General features: G+C 47.6%; 2 protein-coding genes across 2 annotated transcripts; both read right to left on the reverse strand.

The window, feature by feature from the left end:
- Positions 1 to 486: 486 nt before the first annotated feature.
- LOC123059823 (CSC1-like protein ERD4) lies at positions 487 to 4,325 on the reverse strand. Its single transcript, XM_044482337.1, has 6 exons — positions 3,910 to 4,325; positions 3,032 to 3,177; positions 2,668 to 2,943; positions 1,705 to 2,549; positions 1,309 to 1,564; positions 487 to 1,127 (listed from the first exon to the last, which is right to left on the reverse strand). The coding sequence occupies exons 1-6, from the start codon at positions 4,181 to 4,183 to the stop codon at positions 747 to 749; spliced, it is 2,178 nt and encodes a 725-aa protein (XP_044338272.1). The 5' UTR covers positions 4,184 to 4,325; the 3' UTR covers positions 487 to 746.
- Positions 4,326 to 12,039: 7,714 nt separating this feature from the next.
- On the reverse strand, positions 12,040 to 13,526 carry LOC123057534 (BTB/POZ and MATH domain-containing protein 2-like). The gene has a single exon (XM_044480483.1). The coding sequence runs from the start codon at positions 13,356 to 13,358 to the stop codon at positions 12,207 to 12,209; it is 1,152 nt and encodes a 383-aa protein (XP_044336418.1). The 5' UTR covers positions 13,359 to 13,526; the 3' UTR covers positions 12,040 to 12,206.
- Between the last annotated feature and the right edge of the window lie 5,486 nt (positions 13,527 to 19,012).

The raw sequence follows: 19,012 nt of genomic DNA on the forward strand, positions 1-19,012 counted from the left end.
ACGTGAGTACCGTCGTCGAGATTGGTTTTCTCATGCTGGACCGTAAGGTTGGATCCCTCTATTTCGCGTACATCCGTGCGCGGGCGAGAGTTTACTGTTGCTATTGGTGGTGGAGTGTCGTGAAAGATCGGCCGCAACAACAGATTGGTCTCAGGATCGAGGTTTGGTCTACATCATCCAGTCAGCATCCAAATGGGAGGAAAACACTAAATGGGATGAAATGTGGCACATGTTTGCTTAAATGGGTTATAAATTGAGAAATTTCGCTAAATAGGATAATATCTGTCACAAACGTGAAACTTGAGGGGCTAAACAGTGGAGTTAACTCAATATAAAAAGACGTCTTCCAACATGCAACAGCGCATGCATGTACATGGCACATGATATCAGTTTCCTATATGTCCTGGAAACAGAAGCTTCACAGGGTGCTCAGGTCATCCCTATGTTTCGAATGGTTACGCATCCAATTTTGACTGACGCAACTAGTTACATCTATATCTATACCAATATAAAAAGACTCAGAGGGGCAGATTCAACTGATCTCGGCCATCGAACTAAGTCAATCCAACGACTTAGACTGCTCCAATGATGAACGTTAAATGTATTTAACGTGTAATTAATATCATATCAAATATTGCACTAATCACAGGATTAACACACAAATAATATCATACCTAATATCCGCGTGCAATTAATATATTGACTAAATATTAACGTGCGTAGCGCTTGCACCTTTGCTAGTTACATTAAAAGGACGGAGCTCTGGAGGTGGTGCGTGACTGAGTGTCTTCAAAGACTTGCACATCTTCGAGCTTCTCGGGCTTGAGGCAAGGAGGGATGTACGCAGTGTAAATGGCGCTCATGTTGGGCGTCTCTTTCAGCTGCTGACTTGCCACCTCGAGAGGGGTTTTGGCGAATGCAGGATAGAAGCGTGCATGGCATGTGCGGGCGAAGATTAAGCTTATCACCAGGAGTGGTGTGAGGATTGTAGAATAGTAGAATTTTTTCAGGCTGATGATACCAATCATGGTAGCCTGATAGATCATGAGAGCTGCAATGATCCTTGTGTGCATGTGTGGCCACATTCGCCCGTTGCTCTCATAACTCGGAACATAAACTCTCAAAACCTGCATTTAGCAACAAGGAGGAACGTAAGGTAATTAAGTCACTTCTGAAATCTGTTCTCTTCAAGAAGCCATGCATGCCTATTTGCAAAAAAAGAAAGAAAAAGAAAAACATGCCCAGGTTGGTCAGTCCAGCTGTTCGACATGCATGCATACATTGAAGTAATTATAAAATCTCGCTCACCTGGTTTTTTGCTATAAGCCAACCCAGAGCAAAGTAAGCAACACCGAATGGCAAAATCAAAGGCGTGATGACGGAGTAGCACAGCACAATTGTCACGATGAGCATGTCGTTGGGAACCCTGGTGTTATACCTCAGGTTTCCTGGAACCCATGCCGCTCTCACCTCGTCCTCTGTCTTGCATATGTACTTCCTTTTCAGGTGGAAAATGATGAGAGGGACCAAACGAGAGAGCTCAAGCCCATAACCAACAAAGCATCTGTCGAAAACAACAATCAATCGGTATATTCTACGGCTGGGTGAAATTCAGAAATGTGTACGTATACTGGACTGGGACTGGAAGAAGCTCAGGACAGCAACTTAAAGTGCATAAATGAGCGAGACACAGTCATTAATTACCTGAGTGCAACGAACGTGAAGAAGAAAGTTGCAGTTCCGGGAAGCCTGGTGGCAAGCGTCATAAAAATCCCAGTAGGGTTCTTGATAACTTTTTCCAAAGCGCTGAACAATGAGGAACCAATTGCGTAGCCAATGAAGACATTGAAGACGATGAAGTAGAAATATTTTCCCGATGCCGCCCTCACCACATGGCTCTGTGAAGGAATCCCTTCGGACTTTGACAGGAACACAAGAAGAGTTGGCAGCACGGCGAGGAAAACAATAAGCGCGATCTGCGGCAGGTAAGCCTGTAAGACCGTCTTAACAAACGGCTGGTCCACAACCACCTTCAGAAAGGGCAGCTTCTCCCTCAGTTTTTCAAGCGTTGTAACGGCAGAGATGGCAGTGATGGGAATCATGTAGAAGGCAACGGTAACGAAGACAATGAGATAGACCACCGTCTGTCTGGTGTGCCTGTCATATATTTTCCTTGGAAGATTGGCCCATATTACCTCACGTGGTTCAGGAGCTTCTGTAACAGTCCATTCATCAAACATCTGGGCATGGAGAGTCTGAGATGCTGAGGCCGCAGCAGCTCTACTATTGAAGAAGACGAAGGCAGCCCGTTGCTGTTTCTCACTGAGGGCGCTCTTCCGTTCATCCTCTAGTTTGGGCAGCAATTCCTTTATCTGTTCATTACAATACTCAATCGTGTCGACCTTTTTACCGATAAGGCCACGGAATCCCGTCTTATGAGTAGGCCTCGTGCCCTCAGGTCTGTTTGCTGTTTTTGATTCTGCATAGACAGCTTCAGCATGAGCAATTTTGTGTTTGTGACCTTCAATCTCTTGGAAAATTTTATCAACCTGCATATATACGGTAATTATTATTATTATTATTATCTTGTATTGGCAGGAAATAAGACACATGTCACGAATAATAAACAACTCCCCTAAAGAAAAGAAAACTTGTGAGTTACAGTACCTTGGTGATGTCTGTCACAACCATTGCTTTGTAGAATGTGTCAGGATGAAGTGCTCGGAAATACGAGTCCACCGAGTCCTTTATAGTTTGATTAGGAGGTGGAATGGGAACATCTCTCACCAACATGGCAAACTCCTGTGGTTTAACCTCTGATGTTGATCTTGCAGCTGCTCTCAGATTCGAAACATGCTTGTAGGATCTCCATAGTATGAAATAGGTGACAAAGGAGACCCAATAGACTGCTGATATGAATGCCCACAGCCTCATACTTCGGTCCTGGAGAAAATATCAAGAAGTACACTGCTGAGTTTGGTTGTGACGTATCAAGGACAGGTGATTAGGCTCAAATAAGAGAATTACTTACTTCAATATTGGCCAATGACAATATTTCGAAATGTGTGACGTTGGACGGCATTCTGCCAGTAGAATCCTCCAGGGCATTATCAGTTCCAGCAATTGGCAACAGAACTGGAAGCAACACAATCCCGGCAAAAGCAAGGATTGCAAACACTGGAACACAAGAGAATAAAAGATCTGATAATTGGTGAAAAATGTGCATGCTATATATCTTTAATTCGAGCAACTACTCTGCATGATGTACTAGTTATATCTACCTACCTATATTTGGCCGAAAACGCATGCATCCTAGCCTTTTCAACGGCCTTTTTGCACTACAGACTAAGCAATTTAATAGGTTAAATTTCATATTTCCAGCAATCCTCCATGCATGATACTCGTTTTTGGCTGGTTCGAGGTGCGTGCTCGCATGGCTGGTTTGAGGTGCTGGTTGTGGATAGGGAAGGAAAGCTTGACGAGCGAGAGAACGGAGAGAAGCTGGTGCTGGCTCCTCGGGCGCAGATACTTGCACCCGTCGGCGGCCGTACTTGTGGCAACGCCGGCAGCAGACGTGGAGTACGGGCCGGAGACCAGAATACAGCATGAACTCCTAATTGGCGAAGCACAAAAATACAGCATGAACGTAGAGCAGAATACAGCATGCTTGAAACCAGTTTACCACAGCAGATTCATCATAAAAATCGTAGTCAACGACAGCAGGACTAAATTTTATATTTTGTGCATGAACTCCTAATTGGCGAAGCACAAAAAGAAAACATGGAAACGCAAAACAGATTTTGTAAGTAGTAAACGAATCAACCTAGTAGGAACTAGAAACCAAACAAGCAACTCAACAAAAGCATGGTTAAACAAATGAAGTGAAGAGCGTGGTCTGCTTGGCCGTACTGGACGAGAGGAAGACGAGGTAGACGGCGGCGTCGACTCCGCCGGCGGCGACGACGTCGGGCTCGGACGCCGTGAACGCCTGGCGGATCCAGCCCACCGGGCTGCGCGTGCCCCGCCCGCGCCCCTCCCACGGGTCGAGCCCCCGCAGCAGCAAGCTCGGGTAGTACACCGTCGCGTTCCCCGGCCGCCGCGACAGCCACGTGAACACCAGGACCAGCACCACGAAGACGGCCAAGGACGTCAGAATCGACGTCACGAACGACGGGATGTCCATCTCGCCGCCGCCGCCGCCGCCGCTCCTCCGGGAGGATTGTGAGGGGGTTAGTGGTGGAGGGTAGTAATGGGTGGAAAGGGGTGAGCATTGGATGCTTTGGTGTGCCCTGGCGTGGACGCGTGGTGGGGACTGGGGAGTTGATGACTCATGCGCTGTGGAGGTTGCCGACCACCCTGCTTCAAGAAAAGTAAAAGGAGGTTGCCGACTTCCCTTCAGCAAAATGTCTGAAATGCCCCTTGCCTCGGTGTCTGTTCTAACTTTGTCTCCGTCCCTTTTTTCCTCTTTTGTTTCTGAACGATTCGAATCGTCTCGCTTTTAGTCCCTCCATCCGGGTCCAGTAGGACTTTGCTTTTTCTGTCATTCGACAGTAGCTGCGGCAAACAACAGCAATCGTGGAGGTCAACAGTCCTGTGCGTTGTACCAATATGTATATATTCATGTTCAAGAAAAGTATGATTTTTGTCTCTCAAGTTCCTCAAAATTACAGACTTGGTCCCTTAAAAAAATTGGTAGACATTTGGTCCTTAAAGTCTTAAAATCGGATAAGTTTCGTCTAAAACCAGATTTTGACCGTGTTGACCGGCTTTGACAGATGAAATGTAAATTAAAAAAAACAGCAAACAAATTTAAAAAAAACTATAATTTTGTGTCAACCAAGATGATTGGGTGTGAAAGGGAAATTTTGTGTGGTGTTTCGACATTCGTGAAGCTCGTGGCAAAAAACCAATTTTTGGCTAAAAAAACCAAAGTTTATTTTTTTGTTAGAGATCCTTGGAAGTTATTTGACCACAAAAATTTACATGTACCTCCCGCACCCAAGAATTTTGGTTCTCATATAATTCCATATTTTTTGGAATTTATTTGCTATTTTTTTGAATTTACTGTTCATCAGTCAATCTAGTCAACATGGTCAAATCCTGTCAAACCTGGTCAACGTGGTCAAAATCTGGTTTTGAATGAAACTTATCCGGTTTTGAGACCTGAAGGACCAAGTCTATACTTTTTGGGACTTGAGGGACAAAAAACATAATTTTCTCAAAAACAAAAACGGATCTGCATGTATTTTTTATTATTTCTGGTATTCGTTGTACTATCATAATCGACGATGAATAGATTGAAAGTTTTACCACAAAAAAGTCTGTAAATGTATGTGGTTCTAGTACTTGTGTTGCATTTTACATCATTTGGAGCAGGTTATGTAATTTTTTTACATCTGTTAAAGGTGCATTTTAGGGCCTCACGGGTGTAAAAAATAATTATTTTTGCATCTACAATTTTCTATTGAAGATGCTCTTACATACAAGCACGTAGTATCAGCAAAGATAGCATGAGTACAAGTCTTTACTAGTTCGTACTCTATCTTTTCCTAAATATAAGTCTTTTTAAAGGTTTTGATATGAACTATACACATGGTTGTATATAGACATATTTTAGAATGTAGTTCACTTATTTTGCTCCATATGTGATCCATATTGAAAGGTAAACGTTTAGAGCCGGAGCGCTGTCGGAACGCACAAGCCGGTCACGCGCAAGCCAAGCGAGCCCATCGTACGTCTCTGCTCACCTCCTGCCCCACCTTATTTTCTTCCTCCTCCAGATCCCCTTCTCTCTCTCTCTCTCTCTCTCTCTCTCTCTCTCTCTCTCTCTCTCTCTCTCTCTCTCAGCCGCACCCACGCATGCTGGCGGCCAGCCCCTCGTCTTTCTCGTTCAGATCCCGCTGGCGGCTAGCTCCTATCCCGCGCAGATCCCTACCTCCAACCTCAGCTCATTCCAACTCCCTCCGCTGCCCCTGGCTGCAGGTTCCTTCCGCCCCGGCGAGACAGAGTTGAAACTCTCCATGGATACACCGTCCGTGAACTGCTGCTCATAGTTCCTTGTGTTGGAACCGTCCGCCGGAGATGCTACAGCCACGGCGGAGCGACCTCCTCCCCCACCGCTGCAACCACCATCTCCCGAAACGAACTTGAAAGCATTTTTTGCTCCTCCACCCAATGCTGCAATCGATGATGCAAAAAGCGACAACCGTTTGATTCAAAAGCTTCAACCCGCGGTATATTAAGCTTCAACCGGATACCGCGCACAGAAAAAAGCTACACTCGTCCATATGAAAGCTTCAACTGTAGTTTGAAAAAGTTTCAACCAGCGACGGCTGGAGCTGGAAGAAGATGACAAAACGCTGCAGTTTTGCTACATGCTTCAACCGGTATAGATTTTGCTACAACTAGGGTCACGTTTTGCTACAACACACAGCCGGCGTTGTGGTTTTGCCACAACTAGCATCACTTTTTGCTACAACTGGCATAATGTATTGCTACATCCAGCACGGCCGAGCTGTGACCCGCGGCGGCGACGACGACTTTTTGTTGCAACCGTCGTAGGTATTTGCTACGTCTAGCAACGGGTTTTGTTACATCCGTTCATTATGCAAATGTTGCTACCTGCAACGGCGAGCTACAACCAGTGAAAACGGCGTCGTTTCTTTTTTGCTGCAACCGTGTCTTCATTTTGCTACGACAAACAATGAAAAATGCTACAACGGGCAATTCTATTTGCTGGAACCAGTCAATCACCAGCGAGGCGGAGCTGCATCCATGGCGTGCGCGACGGTGAGGGCGGGATCCATCCATGGCGAGCGTGGGCGGTGAAGCTGCATCCATGGCAAGCGCGGGTGACAGAGTTGCATCCATGGTGAGCGCAGATCTCTGACGAGTGCGGGCAGCGAAGCTGCATCCATGGCGAGCGCGGATCTCAGGCAAGCGCGGACAGCCGGCGAGGGCTCCCACCGACGATGAGGAACGCCGCGGTGGTGCTTCAAGCTCGGTTGTTTTCTTGCGGGGATATGACGTGGTGTCGACGGCGCTCGGGTCGTTGCAATTTTTTTTGAAAAAATGACTCATGAGGAGGACGAAGCGAGGGACAAATCTGACGGTCATTAATCGCTGCATCGGGCGGCTAGGGCTGGACCTGCCCAACTGTTGGGTCGGTGCGCCGGCGCCTAGTGTCGCCCATATTGAAATGCCTAAAAGACTTATATTTAGGAACAAAGAGAGTAGTAGCTACCAAAGGATTTACACAACAAAATACATCAACGATGGGACAACAAGACGGTGACAGTCGGAGTCGGAGAGGATATATAGCCCTATCCGGATCGAAATATATACCCACGCCTACACGGACAGGGTTGATGTGATCGTGTGAATATATGTAGCTCCCGCCGGTATACATCGCTACAACCTATTACCTGCGATCGACTATGATGATCGACGACGCCTCCACCTCGACCCTAACCACCACGGTGACCACCGGCAGCCATGTCCTCAGAATTAACGGCTATACGGAGACAAAGCTCCTCGGCAACGGCGTGGCGGCCCCGTCCGGCGAGTTCGAGGCAGCCGGCCACCGCTGGCGGATCCACTACTACCCCAACGGAGGATCGTGGAACAACGCCGACGGCATCTCTCTCGCCCTCAGCATCGCCGACAAGTACGTCCTCAGCCATGTCAACGCAAACGTCCGGTTCTCTCTCGTCCCTCACGACGGCAAGAAGCCGGCGCCGGCCAAGCTCAAGCACTACCGTTCCAGTTTCGGGGGCGTCTTCAAGTTCAACGGCCATGTCATCGGCGAACGGTCTAGGTTCATGGGAAGAGACCAGCTAGAGAAGTCGGGTTACGTCGTGGACGACTGCTTCATCGTCAGGTGCGACATCGATGTCGTCGTCACGTCGGCGGCTAGAGTGTTTGGCAGCACGGCCACGGATGCTTGTGATGATCTCGAGGAGGCGGAGCTCCCCTGCAGCAGCATGGTTCAGGAGGACATGTGCAAGCACGAGGACAACGTCGTTGGCGGCCACGCAACGGATACGGAAGACCCTTCCGATATCGGGTTGGCGAAGCTGCACCGCTCGGGACCAAGGCAACCCAAGATGATGATGCATCCGATGTCCGCCGCTCTTTTCTCTTCTGTCTTCTCATGTTTTGCAGATTTTTTCTAGACATATATTGACCTTTTTAGATTGTAATTTGTAGTCATTACTATATCATTTACCATATGGAAACTAGTAGCTCATCCAATGCAGCCTCTCTATAAATTTTGATTTGACGAGGCAATTATTTTCTGCCTTCTACATCATTTTATACATTTATTAATTTGCGAACCAATTTGTGATTGGACGGTTAGAGGGCTGTGCTATCCTAGGCCCATCAGGGTTTAAATCCTGATGCTCGCATTTATTTTTGAATTTATTTCAGAATTTCCGACGATGCGTATTCAGTTGAAGAAGACGTTCCCGTCGATGACGAGGTGCCTACAGTTACTTCGTAAATTTTAAGATGATATGCCGACTTGTGTGAATATGAGCACTTGCGTTTGTACTGTGTTTAAGAAAACACCTGCTATTCATGACACCTAGTATTTTGGAACGGAGAGAGTAGCAGATAGTACAAGGTAAGTGTACAGAAGGCCGTGGTGGTTTCAGAAAATTTCACATGACACACTTATACGTCACAAAATTCTATTGCTAGATTGCAATCCGAATTGGATGAACAGCACGAACTTCATATCCATGTGGCCAGCTCATAGTAACACATCCGAGGCTCGTGAATGTTTTCTCTCTAGTTTTCTCATGATTTGTTGACTTTTTTCTGGACAGTGATATATTTATGTTTTTTCTTTCGCCTCTTGCAAGGCGACTAGAGGAAAGCCTTCCTCCCCCCCCCCCTCCCCCCCATCTCGGCACATCTCTGCCGATGATCCGTCTCCTCTTTGTCCGTTTTTCCGACAGCCGGTAGCGGGGAGGAAAATCCTGGTTCTTAGGTCCGGCTAGTAGGTAGGTACGTTTTATTCCTTGTAGGGGCGACGTTCGGACGAATGGCGGTGCTTCTTTCTCCAGTTAGTCTTTCGAGCTCCAATCGTCCTCAAGTTCGTCTATTGGGACAGATTAAATGGAGCTCTGGTGTTGATTCCTTCTAGCTCCCCGGGTCGGAGAGGTTAGGGTTTCTCGTTGTGCGTACACAATGGCAAGATTTGGTGTCAGATTTTTCAGATCGATTCACGGATTCAACGGCGATGGCTGCTGCTCTGGGGCGCTAATTCTTGCATGAAGGCTTTTCGGCTATTATCGACAAGGTTAAGCCAGCTCCGACATAGGAGCAGCGAAAGCAACTGTCGGTGGCTCATTCTTGTGGCGACTGTGGTCGTTTGGTGGTCATGGACCTTAATGCATTTATTTTATGTTTGAGGTGCTTTGTGCTTCTGGTACTTTTTATTTATAGATCTAATCATTTGGATTGATTATTTTATTTCACTACCTTAATAATTATTAGTTTCTAATTTGGATCGATTATTATATTTCACTACCTTGTGAATAAAATATAGCAGCTCGTGTGCAACCACTTTCTATAAATTCTCAATCATCTTTGTTATGAAGTTTTAAACATCCTCTAATCCTTAGCAGATGCAAAGTAAGTACGCCATATGCCATGTCGATCAGAAAAAAAAATGTTCACATGGCACACTTATACGTCACAAATTCTATTGCTAGACCATCATCCAAAGTTATTGCACCAAAGTGCCACATGACCTGTAAGAAGTTTGAAACTCCTACCTTGTATAAACCGAAATCATCACGTCAATTTCAAATATCTCAATTTGGCAAATGGGCACAGAAACTTCAAATTGTTCCACCTTCGTTGCAAAAACTATATTAATATAATCTCCAAGTGAGTGCACCCAAGTGGAACATGACATGTAAGAAGTTTGAAACTCCAACCTTGTTAAAACCGAAATCATTACGACAATTTCAGATATCCCAATTTGGCAAATGGGCACGGAAACTTTAAATTTTTTCACCTTCGTCACAAAAACCATATTTTTACTCTCATGTGAGTTGTGTTAAGCTCAGTTATCATTAGTTAAATGTACCTTCCTACTATTCGCAAAAAAATGTACCTTCCTACAAAGGTACCAAGTGCATCTGTATGTGTGATGATGCCAGATACATCTTTAGGATACATAGGCAAGCCTTGAGCCCTTGACTATAGCAGATGCACCTGTACTAAACAAGCTTACCACAGTATACATACAAACGAAAAAATATAGTAGTATATGTTTACCTACACATACAACACATCATCGATGCTAACGTTGGATGCTGAGAATCTGACCTAAACCACATGTTGTGCGCCAATTTTCAGAGTTGACAGCGCAAAATGGGTTTTGGGTTGGGGAGATGAAGGTTCAAGTAGATTGAATCCTTAACTCTGCTATTTATCTATCTTCTCATTTTCCATCCAGTAATTAATACAAATTCATGACTTATACTTTAATATGTCTGATGTGTGGAGGATCACGTTGAGTCTTCGGTACTAGCAAAGACTTTCAGCCAGAAGCTCCATACAAATGCATAACACCATAGTGCCTGCTTCATATCGGTGATAGATTTCAAGTCTACATCTTTTTGGAAGAGCAATTAGTACAACAAAGATAATCGAATAAATGTAATTTTCTTCTTCTTTTGTCGAATTCATTACAGACAAACAATGTATGCCATCTTCTTCTTGTGTAGAATTCATTACAGAAGAGCAATGTATGCTAGCTGAAAGGATGACACATAGAAGAATGATAGAGATAGACACAAAGCTTTAGGGTGTGTTTGGTTCTGGTCACCGGATGGAATGTAACGGGTCCATCCCGTGCCTGCCCCACATTCCTATGTTCGGTAGTAGCGAAGCGCCAGAACCAACCCATTCGCCCGGGCGGAATATTCCCCTAAGATCCGGAATACACTCGTACCTCCGATTTGGAGGAATCACAAGGAACGGCTCGGCCTCGCGTCTCTCACCTCTGCCCGCGACTCCCGCAACCATGAACTCTGTCCCATCGCCGCGCCGCCACCGCTCCCTCTTCTATCTCTCCCACTAGTGCGCCGCCTCTCCTCCTCCATCCCTCTCGAGCGAGGTATCTCCCTCTCCGGCGATGCATCTCCATCACCTATCAGCTCCGCGTCTAGTCGCTGAGGATCTCCATGTCGGGCTGCTGCGGATCTTCGGTGATGCTCCATGTCGGGTTGCTGCGGATCTCCGTGAGCTTAAACTGGATCGTGATGAGGCGGCTACATCTCGCAAGCAAGCTATGTGCTGGTGAACTCGTTGCCGTCCCTCAGTGGCGACTTTGTGGTGCCGGCCATTGACTGCCAGCTCCGGCTGCAGTGCTAATCCCTTATCTATGTGCCACACCTGGGCAAGCAGCGACAATCAGCTGCTGAATCGATTCGGGAATACGTACTATTGTGTTCTGAAACTTGGTAGATTTTCCTAATCACAGCAGCATGATTTTGCGTAAATGGCTAGTATTTTAACATCTATATGGATGGATGCCTCGTATTTTGGCATGAATATGAATGCATGACTTGTATTTTGACAGTTTTTAGGCTAGCGTTTTGACAGATTGTTGACATGTATATGAGTGAATAACTAGTATGCTTCTGGCATTTTCTTATTATGTGTTAAAAATACAAAGACTAGTGACAATTATGCATATATGTGACATCAAATGCCTTCCATTACGTTATTTCCAACCAAACACTGAAATGGAACCGTTCCATTACACCTACTTGCCCAACCAAACGTAAGAACGGAACCAACCCATTCTAGTGGAATGGAATGTCACGGAACCATGACATTCCATTCCACTTCGTTCTCCAACCAAACACACCCTTAAGCAACAGAAGTAACTAACCACCTTGGGATCCAATTGAGTCATCTAATTCAATAATAATGTATGAGCTGCAAACTCGATGATACCTAGTTCATTGGCAGCACACCGTAAAATTCAATAATTCAAATAATCAATGACTCCATAGTAATACTCAAACGTTAAATAAAAAGGTGTGCTGTGCACCGTGACCAAGCAAAAAGATAGCAGTACTACCAGTCCAGTACATTCTTTGGCCATCATGCGCCCATCCTCGTCGACAGCAGTTGATCACTAAATGTGGACTTTGGAAACTTCCTCAATATATAGCTAGTTACATGTTGCTATATTTTATTACACAAGGGGGTTTGCGAGCAAGTTTGGGAATAAGCTCCTTCATAATAGACGGGCAACTTCTTGCTAGATGCTCAAAGTCAGAACTCCGTGTGATCAGATCCAGCATGCTATTGTTACAGGACTCGAGGAATCTGAAGCATTCCTCCTTGAGTGCAGGACAAGCATGTTGCTCGGCGAGTGCCAGTGTAGTGGCAACTGTGCTAGTGTTGATGTAACCGCATAGTTTCTCTTCGCAGGTCAACTTCAGTCTCTTGAGGCCGTACCTGTCCGCGGCAACAAGCAAATGCTGGATCATCCCTAGTGCATCGGCATCGTCGACATCGGGCACCGAATCGGTGTAGATAAAATGAAGCAATGCCTGGAATACTTTTGGCTCCATGTCCTCTATCTGCACGCACATTGATGTGCTCTCCTTCATTGGACCCAGAAGCTGCGCCCTGAAGACAGAGGAACGAGCACCAAGGACACACCTGTGTGCGGCGAACATCTCACCGCCGACCTCGAACATGACATCCGCCCCTTCACCGGAGGAGAGGAGCTGACCGAGATCATGGAGGATATCCGACGGCGGCACTAGCATGCGATCATGGTTCCGTCCAGGAACGTACTCAGTGGAAATCTCCTTGGACACAATGATGTCGAATTGGACACTGAAACCACCGTTCTCCCATGACACGTGACCTAATCTCTCCAGATCAGCCCTGGTGATGAACCGAGAGTAACCCCACGGCCCTTCATTGCTGGAGAAGGTGCAGCACCTCCACCCACCTCTGCGGCCGTAGGACGGCACCGGCTTCCCGTGCGCGTCGAGTAGGCTGATCTTGACCTGCGTCGTGACGACCTCGAAGGCGCCGGCCGGGACGAGGAAGAGGAAGACGGATATCCAGCCGGCGTCCTGCGGGCCCTGGCCGTCGGGGTAGAACTCGACGTACCAGCGGCGGCCTCCGGCGAGGAAGGTCTCCGATTTGACGCACTTGCCGTTGCCGAGCCCTTGGTATGTCGGGTACACGTTGATGTATAGAAGTAGAACATGCGAGCCTGACCTGGGTGAGACGGTCTGAGGCTTGACGGCGGCAGCGGCGGTGGCGGAGGGAGTTGGGGTGGAGGAGCTGGACATGACACAACCCATGGCGGCTAACGATTTTGTTGAGTGCACAAGATCATGCGTGCCTGGCCTCCATTGATGAGTTTAGAAGGAAGGTAGGCAGTTGGGATTTCAGCCGAGACGCAAGGATAGAGGTTAGAGTTTGTTACCATTACGGCTGGATCTCGGTCATGGTCTCATGGATGGCTACTCTCGCTGTATGGATCTCGGTCATAGTCTATGGGCTTCCGTGGTTGGTGTGTGGCCAGCAAATATACTAGCTTATTCAATTCTTCAAAATCGGACTTATCCAAACTAAAAAATCATTAATTTGCTCAATTTTTTCCTGAAATTTTGAAAAAAATTCAAGGGTGAGTGAAATTTTCTTGGTTTCGAAAGTGGAAACTTTGCTCCTGACAAACCCCTCCGTAAGCTAAGGGCATCTCTAGCCGATCACCTAGATCCGATTAGAGAAATAAAAATTCTAGTTTACTCTTTTAAATTGGACTTAGCCGATCTCCTAAAACCCATAGAGGACTATAAATTCTACTCCGAGCGACAAACGAGGATCAAATATACTCGCTCGCTCGGCCGAGGAATAAAACTTCTCCCTTCTCTCTCCCTTCTAGGCGCCACTCAATTCTCCGCCGCCGCCACCGAATCCACGCCTCGGCCGCAACCCGCCGCCCATCCATTCACCCCGCGGGCGACATGGGTGGAACCGGAGGCCGCCGCCGCTCCCCACCTATGATCCACAACGCGTTGCCCGCAGATCAACGCTGCAGCTCTGCCTCCTCCTCTTGCATCAGTGGCAGCTCCTCCTCCAGCGGCATCCCCTGAGATCGCACTGCCCCTGCCGTAGGTGCCGAGATACCACAGCGTGCGGCAACTCCAGTGGGGCACTTGGGTCGCAGAAATATACAACCGTGACACCGGGAAGACCCACTAGTTAAGCTCCTTCTACTCAGCGCAGGGAGCGGCCCGACCATACGACATTAAGTCGGTGCCTTGGCCGACGTAATTTCCCCGATGGATATTTGCCGCCTACGGAGCCGCCGGTGGACAACTGGGTGGCCAGCGCAAGGGAGAGGCGGGAGGACCAGGTGGCCCGCGAGTGCTCATAGTGGAGGCTGGCAGCAAGTCATACATGGCCGAGCTCCGCCGCCGTTTCTCGGAGCTAGGCCGAACGATGATTGTACGCGAAGTACGCGATGGGAAGGACCAATGTGATGGACCTATGCAAAGATAAAGAATGCAACATGTTAGAATAAATCCGAGGCCAACATCGATCATCTGAGAACCAAACAATCACACGAGTATGACACTGAGATTTGTTAACGAGGTTCATCGATATGACTACATCCTCGGGGCCTGACTATGAGTGCTCCTCCCCATGATACCGCTACAACACCACACCCGGTCGCCTTGGACGCCAGCACAAGCTGCCGGCTTCGCCTGCGTTCCTGTGCTATTATGTTGGCATATGTTACATCATGTGTCTACTCTCGCTATATATGAGAGGCATAGTGTGACACCGCAAGACCGGCGCTCCAGATGCCTTCCATGTTTTCCGAGTTTCGTGGTGTGTTTTGTTTTGCTTGTTGCATTCATCATTGCATATTTTGCATTGCATCATGTCATCATGCCATCATGTCTTTAATCTCTGCAACTCAACTAAATAAATTGCATGGATCTTCGGTCCATTTAAACCGAGGGGACTCACATGGTGATTGCTCTTTATAACATATCCTCCCAATATTAAGGAGCTATATTAAACATTTCATTAATTTGGAATTCACCATAACACACTTGCAAAATATCCCAATGCCTTTGTTATCTTAATTCTTGGTCTCCAACCTCGTCACATATTCTTTCATCATATTCCGGAGCTCCACCAAAAATCCGAACATTTTTGGACCTTCCTTCTACCAAGTCCTAGTTGAAACCCATTTGAATTAAATTCAAATGAGTTTGAATTTACATCTATCAATCATGACCTTTTCTATTTTCTCGGAACAAGCATATTCTTGTGAGTCCGGGAAAATAATCCCATGCCCAAACTCTTTAACCTTTTCCTCACTTCTTTTTCTTTCTTTGCATTTATTTTTCTGCTATGAAAAATAAGGGAGAGAGAGCCCAGCCAGGCCTCCCAACCACCAGCGCCGGCCCATTTGCCCCTTTAGGCCCAGTCGGCCCCTGCCTTCTCAACCCTAGGCCGACTCCCCTCCACTCGATCTCTCCCTCACCCTCTCCCCTCGCGCCGCCAGACCCAGCGCCCCATCTCCCTCCGCTCGTTTTCTCCCTTGTCTCCCATATCACGCACCAGAGAGGAGCTCGCGCGTCGCCCGCCCCCTGCTCCCGGTCTTCCTCGCCGGCCTCTCCTCTCCTGCACCTTGTTCCCGGCGCCGGCAAGCCTGCGACGCCGCCGTCGAGCTCCACCAGGACCACGCCGGCCTTTCCTCCTTCCACACCGTGCCTTTGCTCCGCGCCGCCCTCCTCTGCCATGGCCTCCCTCCTCCCGAGCCCGACCTCGTTCCCACCGTCCTCGCCCGTTCGTCGCGCCACCAAGACAGCAGGACTCCCCTGCGTCGCCTGAAGGTCGCCCGCTCACCCGTCGTTCTTGCTTCGCTGGAGGAGAGGACCAGCGCCGCCCCCCATGCCCTTCGCTCGCGCCAAGACCCGCCATCGCCGCTGATTGAGTTCCTCGCTGGATCCGGCGACCTCTGCCTCAAACACGCCGGCTCCGTCCCGTTCCGCGCCTTGTTGATGCTGCTGGCCGTGAGCTCGCCTCTGTGACCTCCCCTGCTGCTCCCTGCATCCGGCCTAGGACCGACCCTTCCTTCCGCGTGCACTTCCGGCTGCTGCTGTTGTTGCAACGTCCCCGAGCATGAGCACTCTGCTTCGTTTTCTGCCTCCTGCCGAGTTCGGGTGGCCCCTGCTCAAGCCGCCAAGACCGCAGTCAAATGTCCCATGTACGACTACGCAAATACACAAGTCTCCCTGAGCCCACTTGGACGCAAAGTACCACGACGCCTGAAGAGCTCAGATCCGTCAAGTTCCACTACCGCCGACTAATACGTCTACCGTCGCAAAAACAAGACCTTCAAAACCGAACCGACAAGTACCCCGACGACCTTGTACCACTATCATCGCAATACCACGAGTACCCCTACCGACGGCCCCGAACATCTACGGAAGTGTACGACTACCGTTGCCCAAAAAACTGTGGATCCGACAAGACCAAGTGTACAACTACCGTCGACCGTGGATTCGTCAAGTTCCCATCCGAAACGAATGTGTACCACTACTTCCACGACTGTCGCGAGAATGTCTACTTCACCTACACCGCTTTGAACTTGGTCCGCCTAAAAACGCATGCTTCGAAGGTATAACCGTCGAGAACGATCGCCCGTGGACGAATGCATATGTTGTATGAAATGCTCGCGTTTGCACCGTGTCCGACATGTTTCTTGCATGTTCCCCGTTGCCATGCCGTTGTCTCGAGGGAACCCGGTAACCGGGATCACCCCACCATCCGTGCTTGACACACTCCCGCCACACTTTCTTTTGCACCGACATCTCAATGAGTTGTCGGAACCGGAACGTTGCCGTGGCACCGTCTCGTTATCGTCGCCGTGGCACCCCCTTTCGTTTCCGCCACGATGACAAATGCTTCATATCATGTTCGTGTCAACTTCTAACAAAAATTGCATAAAACTTGCACATGTCATTCGCATCATGATAACATCATTTAAAATGTTTAAAATTGATGTTGCATTAAATTACTAATACACATGAGGATTTACCGGAATTGTTGTTCTATGTTTCTGACCTCATTTAAATTGCCTAAAATGTGTAGTTTACTTTTGCCTCACCCCTTGCAATGTTTAATAACATTTAATTTTGTTGAGTAGCATAAATGAGAGAGAACTAACTAAGTCATGTGGTGTTTCGTCAATATGCAACCCACTTAATTCGTTGTATTGTTTGTTGCACTTTGCCATGACATGCCTCTTTAAACCGGACATGCGTCATACTTGATTGTGCATCATGCCATATTTATGTGATGGTTGTTTACCATGTTGCTTGCTTCTTTCTGGGTTGCTTCTCTCGTTAGTTTCGGTTTCGTTCTGGAGTTGTGAGGATTCGTTCGACTACGTCTGTTTGTCTTTTTCATGGACTCGTTCTTATTCCTTGCGGGATCTCAGGCAAGATGATCATACCCTCGATATCGCTTCTATCTTTGCTTGCTAGTTGTTCGCTCTATCACTATGTCGTGCTACCTACCACTTGTTTATCAAGCCTCTCAAATTGCCATGATACCTTTAACCTTTTTCAACCATCCTAGCAAACCGTTGTTTGGCTATGTTACTGCTTTTGCTCAGCCCCTCTTATACCGTTGTTAGTTGCAGGTGAAGTTGAAGATTGTTCAATGTTGGAACATGGATATGTTGGGATATCACAATATCTCTTATTTAATTAATGCATCTATATACTTGGTAAAGGGTGGAAGGCTCAGCCTTATGCCTGGTGTTTTGTTCCACTCTTGCCACCCTAGTTTCCGTCATACCGGTGTTATGTTCCTTGATTTTGTGTTCTTTACGCGGTTGGGTGTTATGGGAACCCCTTGACAGTTCGCTTTGAATAAAACTCCTCCAGCAAGGCCCAACCTTGGTTTCACATTTGCCTAACAACCTAAACCTTTTCCCTCGGGTTTCCGGAGCCCGAGGATCATCTTTATTTTAACCCCCCCCGGGGGGGGGCAGTGCTTCTTTAAGTGTTGGTCCGAACTAGAGCCCCTTGCAGCGCCACCTCGGGGAAACTTGAGGGGTGGTTTTGGTTGTATCGACTGCTCATCCGGTATGCCCTGAGAACGAGATATGTGCAGCTCCTATCGGGATTTGTTGGCACATTCGGGCGGCTTTGCTGGTCTTGTTTTACCATTGATGAAATGTCTTGTAACCGGGATTCCGAGACTGGACGGGTCTTCCCGGGAGAAGGAATATCCTTCGTTGACCGTGAGAGCTTGTGATGAGCTAAGTTGGGACACCCCTGCACGGTTTAAACTTTCGAAAGTCGTGCCCGCGGTTATGTGGCAGATGAGAATTTGTTAATGTTTGATTGTAGAGAACTTGACACTTAACTTAATTATAATGCATCAACCGCGTGTGTAGCCGTGATGGTCTCTTTCCGGCGGAGTCCGGAAAGTGAACACGGTTCTTGTGTTATGGTTGTGCGTAAGTAGTTTCAGGATCACTTCTTGGTCACTTCTAGTTTCACGACCGTTGCGTTGCTTCTCTTCTCGCTCTTATTTGCGTATGTTAGCCACCATATTTTCTTAGTTCTTGCTGCAGCTCCACCTCATTACCCTATCCTACCCATAAGCTTAAATAGTCTTGATCTCGCGGGTGTGAGATTGCTGAGTCCTCGTGACTCACGGATACTTCCAAACAGTTGCAGGTGCCGATGATACCAGAGCAGGTGACGCAACCGTGCTCAAGTGGGAGCTCGATGAAGATCTTGATCGTTGTTATGCGTCTTTTCCGGTTGATCAGTAGTGGTGCCCAGTTGGGACGATCGGGGATCTAGCATTTGGGGTCTTCTTTTATATTGGTTTCGTAGTCGGACCTTGATTGTACTCTGGATAATGTATGCTTAGCTTGTTATTTGTGTGAAGTGGCGATTGTAAGCCAACTCTT

Source organism: Triticum aestivum, chromosome 3A (genome assembly GCF_018294505.1).
Source record: "Triticum aestivum cultivar Chinese Spring chromosome 3A, IWGSC CS RefSeq v2.1, whole genome shotgun sequence".
Taxonomy (NCBI): domain Eukaryota; kingdom Viridiplantae; phylum Streptophyta; class Magnoliopsida; order Poales; family Poaceae; genus Triticum; species Triticum aestivum.